Source organism: Choloepus didactylus, chromosome 27 (genome assembly GCF_015220235.1).
Source record: "Choloepus didactylus isolate mChoDid1 chromosome 27, mChoDid1.pri, whole genome shotgun sequence".
NCBI lineage: Eukaryota > Metazoa > Chordata > Mammalia > Pilosa > Megalonychidae > Choloepus > Choloepus didactylus.
Window position 1 is genome coordinate 4,694,299 of NC_051333.1, and position 12,006 is coordinate 4,706,304.

General features: G+C 35.6%; 1 protein-coding gene across 1 annotated transcript; it reads left to right on the forward strand.

Annotated features, from left to right (window-relative positions):
- Positions 1-1,639: 1,639 nt before the first annotated feature.
- On the forward strand, positions 1,640-10,123 carry LOC119521865 (vomeronasal type-1 receptor 4-like; the record flags this gene model as incomplete). Its single annotated transcript, XM_037820533.1, has 3 exons — positions 1,640-2,577; positions 7,493-7,519; positions 10,108-10,123. Coding segments are annotated over exons 1-3 (981 nt in total), but the record flags the coding sequence as incomplete, so codon positions are not given.
- Between the last annotated feature and the right edge of the window lie 1,883 nt (positions 10,124-12,006).

Here is a 12,006-nt window from a genome sequence, read left to right on the forward strand (position 1 = left end):
CTTCCAAGTATGATCTGGGTCCACTGCCAAACCCTACAGGAAGGAGAAATCATTACTAAGTCATGGGCTGAGCTGGTAAAGAGAGATGCGGGTCCCAGACCAGACACCAATCCCTGATGGCTCCTAATGGGATTTAGTGTAATCCTCACTGATAGAGATTGTGGGTGTTTAATCTAGGTGAATAAAAAACCTTTTTAAAACAGAATGTGTTCAAATCTTGTTCTGAAAACAAATGCTGTTTAGCCATCCATATAGGAATCATGGATGTGATTTTCAGGATTACAAGAGGTTTGCCTGTAATAACTCCAACTTGTAATAAAGAGTAGGATGAACCTACAGGAACCATCTCATCCTGTGCAGAAACAGTGTATGTGAAGGGCAACTGCTGGGATGCAAATGTTTCTCCAACTCCGGGATTATGACATGTTTAATGGAGCCAGTAGTTATGTCTCTAATGAAAACACCCAGTGTCTGTTGATAATGGTGAATCTGTTTTTCCTTTTGAAGTCAGGAAAGTAGAATTTAAGGAAAAGGTAACTTTATTTGTGGGTTTCACCCAGCAGCTGCCAGGCACAAATACATCTTATAATCTATCTCTGGTTGAAAAATATTCTAATAACAATCCAAAAATCTACTCTTTCAATTTATGATATGCACTAGATTTTTCACTTTAAAGATTATATTTTGTGTATGTCTTCAGTTAAAAATCTTTCAGAAATCTCACTGCATAGCTAATGGTTTTAATTAAGTCAGGTAGTAATACATACACAGGCAATAATTTAGTCTGTATCCTACAATGGTTTATCTCATATTAGTGTTTCATGGCGCTCAGTATAGGAGAAGACATGAGATTTTTCAATGATTCTTTTGATATGTGGCATTGTACTTTCGTTCCTGACACAAGTGAAAATGAGTTCTTTGGCTGCTGTCCTAATACAAGAGACATTGTTTCATTCATAAAGTCCTACTGGCCCATAGTGCTGGCCCCTGTACCACTACTCTACAATCTACATTTTGTAAGGATCTACATTTTATTAAAATCTCAAAATATTTATTCATGGACAATATTGGCCTATAGACAGTATCATAACATGTAAATGGGAAATTGCTACAACTAAAATTATGAAATTACATAACAACATGCTAAAACACCATGACAAGGTATAAAAACAGTACTAAATACAGATCTGGATTATTGGAAGAACACACCTAACTAGCTTTGTTCCTATAGCACGGTGGTTAAAGGCAATGTCTGCAATGAACCCAGCCCAGTGCCAGTCACCACTTTGCACCTAAGCAGGATGTGAATTTACATAAGTCACTTAGCCTTTCTCTGTGTATGTTTTCCTCATCTTTCTAATAGAAGTCCTAGTAATGCCCACCTTGTGGATTTCTGTAGAATAAAGAAGCTACCACATGTATAGCATTCTTAGCAGAGATTTGTCCATTTTAATTTCCTTTTAAATGTACATTCAACTCTTAAAAGTCTTTTAATAAAAGACCAGGTTTAATATTCTATGGGAGAAGTAATGTAAGTGGAGAACATTGGACTTCAATAGACACGATGATTGTAGCAGACAATTTCCTTGCAGGCTCCTCTGATTCTGAAGTCAAATATCAGTCACTGTGAACTGGCAGAATGTCCTCCAGGAATTTGGCACTAGGAATGGTCTTCTTATCCCAGACTGTAGCTGGAGTCTTTGGAAATTTGTCTCTTCTCTATCATTATCTTTTTCTTTATTTCACTGGGAGCAGGTTAAGGTCAACAGATTTAATTATAAAGCACCTGCTTGTAGCCAATTCCTTGGTGTTACTCTCCAATGCAGTTCCCCAGGCAATGGCAGCTTTGGGGTGGAAACATTTCCCCAGTGATTATGGATGCAAAATTCTTTACTACCTTTACAGAGTCTACAGGGGAGTGTCCATTGGCAGCACCTGCCTCTTGAGTATCTTCCAGGCCATCACCATCAGCCCCAGGAACTCCAGGTGGGCAGAGCTTAAAGTGAAAGCTCCCAGGTACATCAGCCTCTCCACGTCCCTGTGCTGGCTCCTCTACATGCTGGTAAATATCATTTATCCTGTGTTTGTGACTGGCAATTGGAGAAATGATACCATCATAAAGAGAAAAGATTTAGGCTACTGTTCTGCTAAATATCACGACAGAAGTGCAGACTCACTCTATGCTGCATTGTTATCGTTCCCTGATGCTCTGTGTTTGGGGCTCATGCTCTGGGCCAGCGGCTCCATGGTTTCCATCCTGTACAGGCACAAGCAGCGGGTCCAACACATCCACAGGACCAGCCTCTCCCCCAGGTCCTCCCCTGAGTCCAGAGCTACCCAAACCATCCTTTTACTGGTGAGCACCTTTGTATCCTTTTTCACCCTCTCCTGCGTCTTTCAGTTTTGTATTACTATTTTTGATTATCCCAATTTGCTTTTGGTGAACATGCCTGCATTATTCTCTGCGTGTTACCCAACTGTCAGCCCCTTTTTTCTCATGGGCCAAGACTCCAGTGTCTTCAGACTCTGCTTCACCTGGGTAAGGAGTACAAAGTCTCCTAATTTTATTAGCAATACGTAATGCTATGTTTTTGCAGTATTCATTTGTTTATTTAGCTTTCCCCATACACTTGGAAGCACAGTTATGAAACTCACAGTACTGTGGAGAGGGGAGCAGGATACTGTGAGCTCATGCACCAAAAACAGAACAATAAATGGAAACAGCAAATGTAAATGAAATTTTATGTAACTATATGTAAATACTTACAGAATTGAAATTTTAATATTACTTGCAGTGTAGTTATTCAGAGTGTATGCAACAAAAATCCAGTAGGTTCTAAGACATTCTGGAGATTATGGGGGAAATCTTTGGGTTATAACTTTCCATCTGATATTAAACTTCTCCTGAAATTAAGTAAGCACAAGGTTATAGGCAGAGTTCCTTGAGAAAGGAACATGTGAGAGTCATTCAGATATCTGAAGGAAAACATGTTCTTAGGTAATAATGATTTAGCATGGGGTGAAACATGGCAACAACTTCCGTTTCAGGACAAGAGTTAGGAACCAAGATAGGAAATTTGTATGTTAAATCCTTAGAGACATGGCAATTGTTTGAAATAGAATTATATGAAGGGGTATTAGCATATTTAAAACATTTGCATGCAGAAATGGGCAGATTCAACTGCAGAGGGATAAAGGATAGCACAAAAGCATGTTTTCACTGATTAAAAAAATAATCAGTCACTGTTGAATGTTAAAAACCAAAGACTTGTGGGATAAAACTGCATGGATTTCAGGGATCTGTGAGGGCAGATACTTCTGTATAATGTGAGGATGCCAACTGGTCACATTAGAAAGAAAGTGTGTTCGGGCACAATCTCACATCTCTAAGGTGAACAGCTAAGTGTAGAATTGCAAGAAACTGGAAGCAGTGGAGAAATAGCCTTTTGGAGAAGGGGAATCATGAATCTCTTTATGTGGAATTTGTGGCCAGTGGATTTCCAAAGGAACAAACTAGATGGTTGTCAAGTGTAGGAAGGATTTTAATACAGCTATCTCTGTATTCACATTACAGAGATGATATGAAGTATTAGCGATTCATTATTGAAAAACAAGAGTCAGTTTGATCTAATGCATATGTATTGAACTTTGTAGTACAAAAATAGAGAAATATATTTTTCTTTCACATGAGACACATAGAAATATTTTTTACCCGTGAGACCACACAGCAAGGCATGAAAAGTTAAGTGTCTGTGCACACACACATCCACATACACAAATTGTAGAGACATATATACACACACATACATGTTTGTCAGTGTATACAAGTGTATTTGTTAGTTTATATAGGTATGTGCATATCTATACTTATTTTATGTGTGTATATGTGTGTGCCTCAGTGAGATAATATTTTTTATCCATCTAGCAATCATATTGGAAATTTTACATTAAGAAGTGTAATGATACTAATTACAGTAATGACTAGTTACTTTAACTTTAAAGTCTGTTTTATCTAATATTTAGATAATCTTGATAATGGTTTAATTGGTTAAATTATGTATAATGCATCATTTATTATTCTACTTTAATCCTAACGTTTTGCTATTTCTCTTGAAAAAATATCCAATTAAATATAGTCAACTAATGATGTTACCCAAATTGGAGCAAATATTCTATGTATACTTAATGTGGTAACTGGTAGGTTTGGGGTTAGACTTACAACCTTATTGTGTGTTCTTCATTACTATTCATCTATTTTCTAATTCTTTCTATGTTAACTTCTGTGCCTTATAAATTTTAAAAAAAGAATTCTACAATTCACTCTTTGGTTTTGGAGGTTTTATACTATGTATCTCAGGTTTTTTTTTAAAAAATCTAGACATTAAAACATCCTTTAAAAATTCTGTAGAATGGTTCTCATGGATTGCTTGAGTAGAATCACCATAATTGAACATAAGAATCAAGAACCAAGTATGCATTTGCAAAAGAAATTTGAGTTTCTTTATAGATCTGTGCATATGAGCTCAAGAGGGAAATGAAAATATCTTGTTTGAAACCTTCCAGATATTTACAGCTGTTAGGCAATGGATAAATTAGTTTCCAGTGTATCTAATAGCAATAACACCATATTTTGGAATGAGATTTTTCTTAAAGATTCAGATAAGTTTTACAAAATTTTGAAATTAACCCTTATATTTGGTTGTCTTCAAAATAATATTTCCAAGTTCAGTAATAATAGAAAGGAGAATTAGAAAGTAATAGGTATATTTATATTCATTTCCTTATTACACAGAATAAAGGCATTCAGCATCTTCTTTAAATTGTCAGTATGACCCTTGATCTCATCAGATTCTTTGAGCAGGTTATGATGCAGAAATATTGCTGCTACAGTTAGTGGAAGGAGAAATTCATCTGTTTGGAATGATTCCTGATGTTTTTCATTAAGATTAAATGCATACTAAAACCATAATTAATTAATTAATACAGGGTACTTTTTAAATACCTTTAAGTTTCAGTTTGACTATAGAGGGATGTTTCAAAACTAACCTAATCACTTTCTGTCAACTTTTAAAATTTGCAGATAGGTATTTAAAAATAATTTTCCAAGACATATGCACAGATCTTAATGCACAGCAAAAAGCAATTTTACAAACCAAACTCAACTCTGGATATAGCAGCTAGGTCATAAAACAGAATATTGTGAATCACAAAGTCTCCTTCTTGCCCCCCCCCCCCAGTCCTCCAAAGGGAAACCACCGTGAGGACATCTAATAGCACAGATTGCTTTCACTCATTGTGTACGTTATTTAAATGGAATCATAGAGAATGACTGTTCTGAATTTGTTTTTTTCATGCCATATTTTTTTGTGTGAAATTTTCATTACAATTGCATGTTATTGTAGATCATTCATTGGTACTGATGTGTAGGATTCCATTGTGTGATGAACAATTTATTTAATCATTCCACTTGAAGCACATGGGAGGGAAGGAAGAGAGTCTTTTTGAAGTGGTGAAAATATTCTCAAATTAAATCATGGTGGTGGTGGCACAAATCTGAATATACTAAAAAACGGAATTGTAAACTTTAAAGCTGAGTTTTATGCTCTGGGATTATATCTCTGCAAAGCTGTTAAGGAAATAAACGAATTTATGGCTCACATCTTACACTCCAATTCCACCCTGGGATTATCACTATGAATTAATGACTTCATTATTGACCATTTCCATCATTGGAAGATCCACATGGGAAGGCTTTGATATCTGAAATTCCTATCAGAGTTGGGATCCTTTCCTGCAGTATCAATGAGGAAGGACTTTACCCGAATGCTCCATGAGCTCAATGTAGACCAAGATTAAGAAAATGTAAATTTCAAAGCAATGGTGTTAATGGGCCATGATCACTCCGAAAAATCTGAATGAGAAGAGTGAACAGGAGAGACTTGCTCTGCCAGCAATACTGGAGAAAGTCAAAAGTCTTTAAAACAATATTTTTAAATAATACAGTTAGAGACTACAGGACCCAGAGCTGTGTGTGGCATGTAATTGCTTTAAAATTTGCCCATCAAAATTGGTATTAGTTGCAATTTGAGAATACATCTTTCACTGCTTTGTAATTCTATATTGATATTGATAAATTAGCTCTCTCTTTCCTTTGGATTTAATATTAGTAACATTTTTCCTGAGAACAAGAAGTTCATCCTGGATACAGAAATTTGTAGCAATAAAGTTGTTGACCGTTATTTCCTTTAATGATCTAATATTTCTTCCAAATGTTGATAAGGGTTTCATACATTTCCAATGGGGTCTGTTTCTCATAGTTCTTGATTATGTTGGCAAGGCTGTGCTTATTGCATTGCTTTTTTCAAACAATATGTTTTTTATTTCTATTCTTATTGGTGACTATTGCTTTACAATTTTTCACTTATCCCTTTTGTTTGCAATAATTTATGGGGCTGTTAATTCCTGTTCATGCTGTCCTTCCGTTAGTTTACAGGTTTGGATAATTTGTTCATTCATTTTAATGACCATTGGCTTCTAACAAACATTTTCATAACCAGCAATTTGGAAATAATTTTGGATTCACAGAAGAAAGTTGTAAATGTTTTAAAAGAATTCCTGTGTACATTTGATCCCATGTCTGCAAATGTTCACAATCCTATTTCTTGCTCTGAGTATATACCCATATATATAATGCATATAAATATGAAATATAATTCATATCCATATTATAAAATATTTAATACCTTTTATGAAATGTTTATAAATAATTTGCAGGTATAATTAACATTTTCCTGGAACATAAATTCAGTATGAATTTCCTAAATGCTATAATATGCCTTCAAGTAATCAATGTAAAATTAAGAATATTTTGAAATTAACATTAATATGTTACTGCTACCAAAATTTCAGACCACATTTAAGTTTTACCAGTTGAGAAATTACACCTTCTATCCAAATGTGATCCAGGTCAGAGTCAAGGGAAGCAATGAGTTCTCATGCCTGCTCCATCTCCTTCAATATAAAGGATCTCTCCAGCGTCCCTTAACTTTCCCTTGACATTTTGAAGGGTTCATGCTATTTATGTAGAATGGGCCTGAATTTGCATTTGCCTGATGTTTCCTCATGATTAAACTCAGATTCAGACTTACTATGTTTTTTGTCCACAGTTCCACGTGGTGATGTGTCCTTCTGGGGGCATCTAACGGGAGGCACATGGTATCAATTTGTCTCATCAGGGCTGTTGTTAACTTCACTCACTAATAGTGCTTGCTGCCAGGTTTTCTCCACTGTAAAGTCTGTATATGTCTTCTTGTGATTAATAAGTGTCTTGAGGGAATTTATGAATGATGTGCATTAGTTTCCAGGTTTAATCTGGAAACTCCACTTTCTTCCTTAGATTCTCTGTTTGTAAATAGTTTTGGAAAATAAAGGCTTTCACCTTTGCTTACTGGAGATACCGTCTTTTGCAAGATCCATAAATAATTATACAAATGTTTGTAAATGTAGATTTCCAAGCTCTGTGTGCTTAGTGGGCCTAAGATCAGCGACAGTCAGTGTCACTAGATCAGTGACATTTAGAGCCTGGAACTTTCTTTCTAATTACATTTTCTAATCAAAGGCTTCTTAGAGAAATGGATGATTATACGTCTGGATCAGGAAAAATACAAGATGAGCTTGGAGCATCTTGTAGTGCCAAAAATTAAGGAAGTGCTGAAAAAACAAACAAACAAAACCAGATTGGTGATGCATCAAAGGCCCAGGTTCCAATGTGAAAGAATTCCCAAGGACAAAGCAGGAAAAATTTGAGCAACAAAATAAATAGTGCAGTGTTATTTTATAACACAGATTATAAAATAAATATAGATAAAGCCATAGAGGATGACCCAAGAAGCCAATGAAAAAAAAAATATCACCCCAAGGAGACATTCAAATATAATAAACGCTGAAATATGAAAAGTGATTTGGCATATCTGTAAGGAAATAATGATTTATTCAACAATCATGGATGAACACAAATTTAATTATATCCTACCTTATATGATTTGCATACATAACTGTCACATGCAGCAAGGACAAAGCATGAAATTGGAAAACATGAAAATATTCCATCAAAAATTAGAAATCAAGATTTTAGGATGATGGAAGAGGGGACTATTCATGCAGAAGTAATAATATGCAAAGTAGAATTCAGAGATTAAAACTCTGATACTGTGAAATCTAGTAAATGCTATCTGAAAATACACATTAGGGGCACCACAAAAATGGAAGAATACATTTCCAATGTATCACTGAGAAAGAAATTGAATTGAGAATAGATTAAAAAAATAATTTCTAGCCACCCATAAATGAAAGAAAGTGATAGCTGAAAAATATGCTTGTTAAAAATTCCTGCACTTAAGCATCTCTGGTTCTTCTAATACCCTAGGTGTCCTGGTTTTCTATTAATACAATCTTAGTAGTTGGCTGTTTGTACTTAGTTCCAAGGACATTAACTAGAGCGTCCCAGCTCTGCTAACAGGAATGAGAACAGAATAGTGTCAAGAGCACCCTGTAGCCCAGTGAATTGGTGCCTTCTTCCTCAAAAGACAAAAGTGTGACATTTCTGAGTGGTCAGCTAAGAAAAGAGTCATGAAGACTCCGCATATAGAAGTTCACACATCAGTTTCTAAATCTAATCACTGAAGCTGGAACAGCAAGACATGCTTGAGACAACACATGATTGAGAAACTTGTCCGTTCTCTCCTCCCAAATATCAAATGTCATCACTGACCTGACGAGAACCATTACTTGATTTTTTGACACCTATGCTCTTTCTTTCACCTATAAAAACACTAACTCACATCCTCACTTCGGCATGGTTTTGGGAAGAACCTCCAGTTCCTTGCCAGTACACTTGCAATAAATCACCTTCTCACTGAGAGACGCGTTTCTCCTTTGTAGTGCTGAATTTGGATGGGCCCTTCTGTTGGAAAAAGCCATGCTTGTGGTATCAAAAGAATGACAAAAAATATCAAAGGGAATATGAAAAGACAATTTGTATATCAGTAACCATTTGTGGTGAATAACGTGTTATGGTATATACAGTGTTGTTAGTAGTAATGTAGATGCAAATAAAAATGACACCATTACACTTTCTCACAATTACTAAAAATCAAGATAACACACTGGGTCCATGATGTGGTGAACCAGACTGCCCTACAGGGTTTGTGGACATGTATTTGTTTAAACAACATAGTCACATGGACTAAACTTGAAGAGGCTGGAAAACTATGCATCAGCAATTCAAGTCCTCATTTTCTGTTCATAACAGCAACTACATTGCCCAAGTATATTCATGGCAGCATTGACAGTGGAAGGAAAATACTGGAAACAACACAGCATCATCATAAGATCAGGCATTAAAAAAATTCCATTGTATCTACACAGGTAAAAAATGGTGAAACTGAATTTGCTGGAGGTACATGTATCACTGGGATTTTTCCAGAAAGTTATTTGAGTTAAAAAGCATGATGCAGACTTAGACATTATATTGACCTGTGTATGAGTATTATAAACAGGAAGAAAATAATATGTAGTGTTAAAAGTATATACCTATATGTTACCATATTTAAAATGCTTGGGAAGCAGATCTGGTTAGGACTAAGGCAAACCAGACTAAAGGGTAAAGGATGATATTGATTGAGTTTTAAAACTTTAACTTCTCTGTGAGACCAAAGGGAGAGATGTTATTTGGTGCAACTCTATATTTTCTGTAGCACACTAAATACTTTATCTTCTACAGTCAGTTTGTTCAAACACTATATAATTATATGGAAGTTTGAATAGAGAGACCTGGTTGGTTTGTACAGGTTAGTGTGAAACCTCAATACATCCCAAAGTAATTGGGGCAGAAAGTAAAAATGTATTTGCAAATCCCCTCTGAGGGACTGGGGAAAATGTGGAAATATTAAACTTCCCCTCCTGGGGAATTACTGTTATTCTCACAAGCACTGAGGACTACCAATTTAGAAGTCTGATCCCTTGATCTTGGCACTTGCCCTTATGAAACATGTTACTGCAAAGGAGAGGCTAAGCCTACTTATAATTCTGCCTATGAGTCTCCCCCAGAGAACCTCTTCTATTGCTCAGATGTGGCCTCTCTCTCTTTGAGCCAACTGAACAGGTAAACTCACTGCCCTCCCCCTTACATGACTCCCAGGGGTGTAAATCTCCCTGGCAACATGGGACATGACTCCCTGGGATAAGCCTGGACCTGGCAACGTGGGATTGAGAAAATCTTCTTGACCAAAAGGGGGAGGAGAAATAAAACAAAGTTTCAGTGGCTGAGAGATTTCAAATGGGGTCGAGAGGTCATTCTGGGGGTTATTCTTATGTGTAATATAGATATCCCCTTTTAGCTTTTAGTGTATTGGAATAGCTAGGCTACCTGAAACTGTAGAACTGCAACACAGTAGCCTTGATTCTTGAAGGCAACTGTATAAATATGTAGCTTATACGGTGTGACTGTGTGATGTGAAAACCTTGTGGCTCATACTCCCTTTATCCAGTGTATGGAGAGATGAGTAGAAAAATTGAAACAAAAATTAAATGAATAGTAGGGGGGATGGGATGTTTTGGGTGTTCCTATTTAATTGTATTTTTATTTTTATTTTTATTTTTATTTTTGGAGTAATGAAAATGTTCAAAAATAGATTTTGGTGATGAATGTACAATTAAATGATGGTACTGTGAACAATTGATTGTGCACTGTGGATGATTGTAACAGCACCATTCAGCACTGTTAGCTATTCTCACAATATGTGAACTGTTAAAATTTTCTTAAACAAATGCTTGGGAATGTGAACTGGAATAGGTTTTTAGGAAAAGGTCCTCAAATGTAGAATTTGCATATCCCATGCAGACAAGAATTTTAACATTGGAGTGTTTATTATTTAGGAGACTGTTTTAAGGGCAGTTAAAGCCTGCATATATTATTTATGCCAAAATGAAGAAAATTATCAACCCTCTAATTCACTTATTCTTTCTTCTCTCTCTTCAATTCTGCTGTTATGTGTCTCTAGTATGTCTTAATTTGATCAACAGTATCTTTTATTTTCATAAGATCTGTTATTTTTAAATGTGCCCTTTCAAATTCTTCTTTATGCTTTCTAGATTTCTTCTTTATGTCCTTTATGTTCTCAGCAAACTCATTGAAGTTGTTTTGGAGATTTCTGTGTATTTCTTTGATTAATTGCTCCAAGTTCTGTGTCTCCTCAGGCTTTTTGATTTGGTCATTTGGCTTGTCCATATCTTCTTGTTTCTTCATGTGCTTTATGATTTTCTATTTTTTGACTTCAAAGCATTTGCTTATCTTGGTAAGATTATTTTTTAATCACACTTTTTATTGTGGTTGTTCACATACCATACAATTATCCAAAGATCCAAAGTGTAATTGCCCCTGGTACCATCATACAGCTTTGCATCCATCACCACAATCAATTTTTTTCAGTTTTTAGAACATTTTCATTACTCCAGAAAAGAAATAGACAAAAAAAGGAAACTCAAATCCTCCAATATCCCTAACCAACCCCCCTCCATTGTTGACTCATAGTATTGGTATAGTACATTTGTTACTGTTTTTTCCTCTGTATGCCCTTCTATTATTAACTTCTAGTGGTAGTGTCATACATTTGTTCTGGTTCATGAAAGAGATTTCTAATATTTGTACAGTTAATCACAGATATTGCTCACCACAAGGTTCACTGTTTTATACATTCTCATCTTTTAACCTCCAGCTTTCCTCCTGGTGACATACATGACTCTGAGCTTCCCCTTTCCACCACATTCACACACCATTCAGCACTGTTATTCTCACAACTTGCTACCATCACCTCTGTTCATTAAATAAACATTTAAGTTCAACCTAGTCAAACATTCTGATCATAATAAGCAACCACTCCCCATTCTTTAGCCTTGTTCTATATCCTGGTAACTTATATTTCAGGTCTACGAGTTTACATATTATAA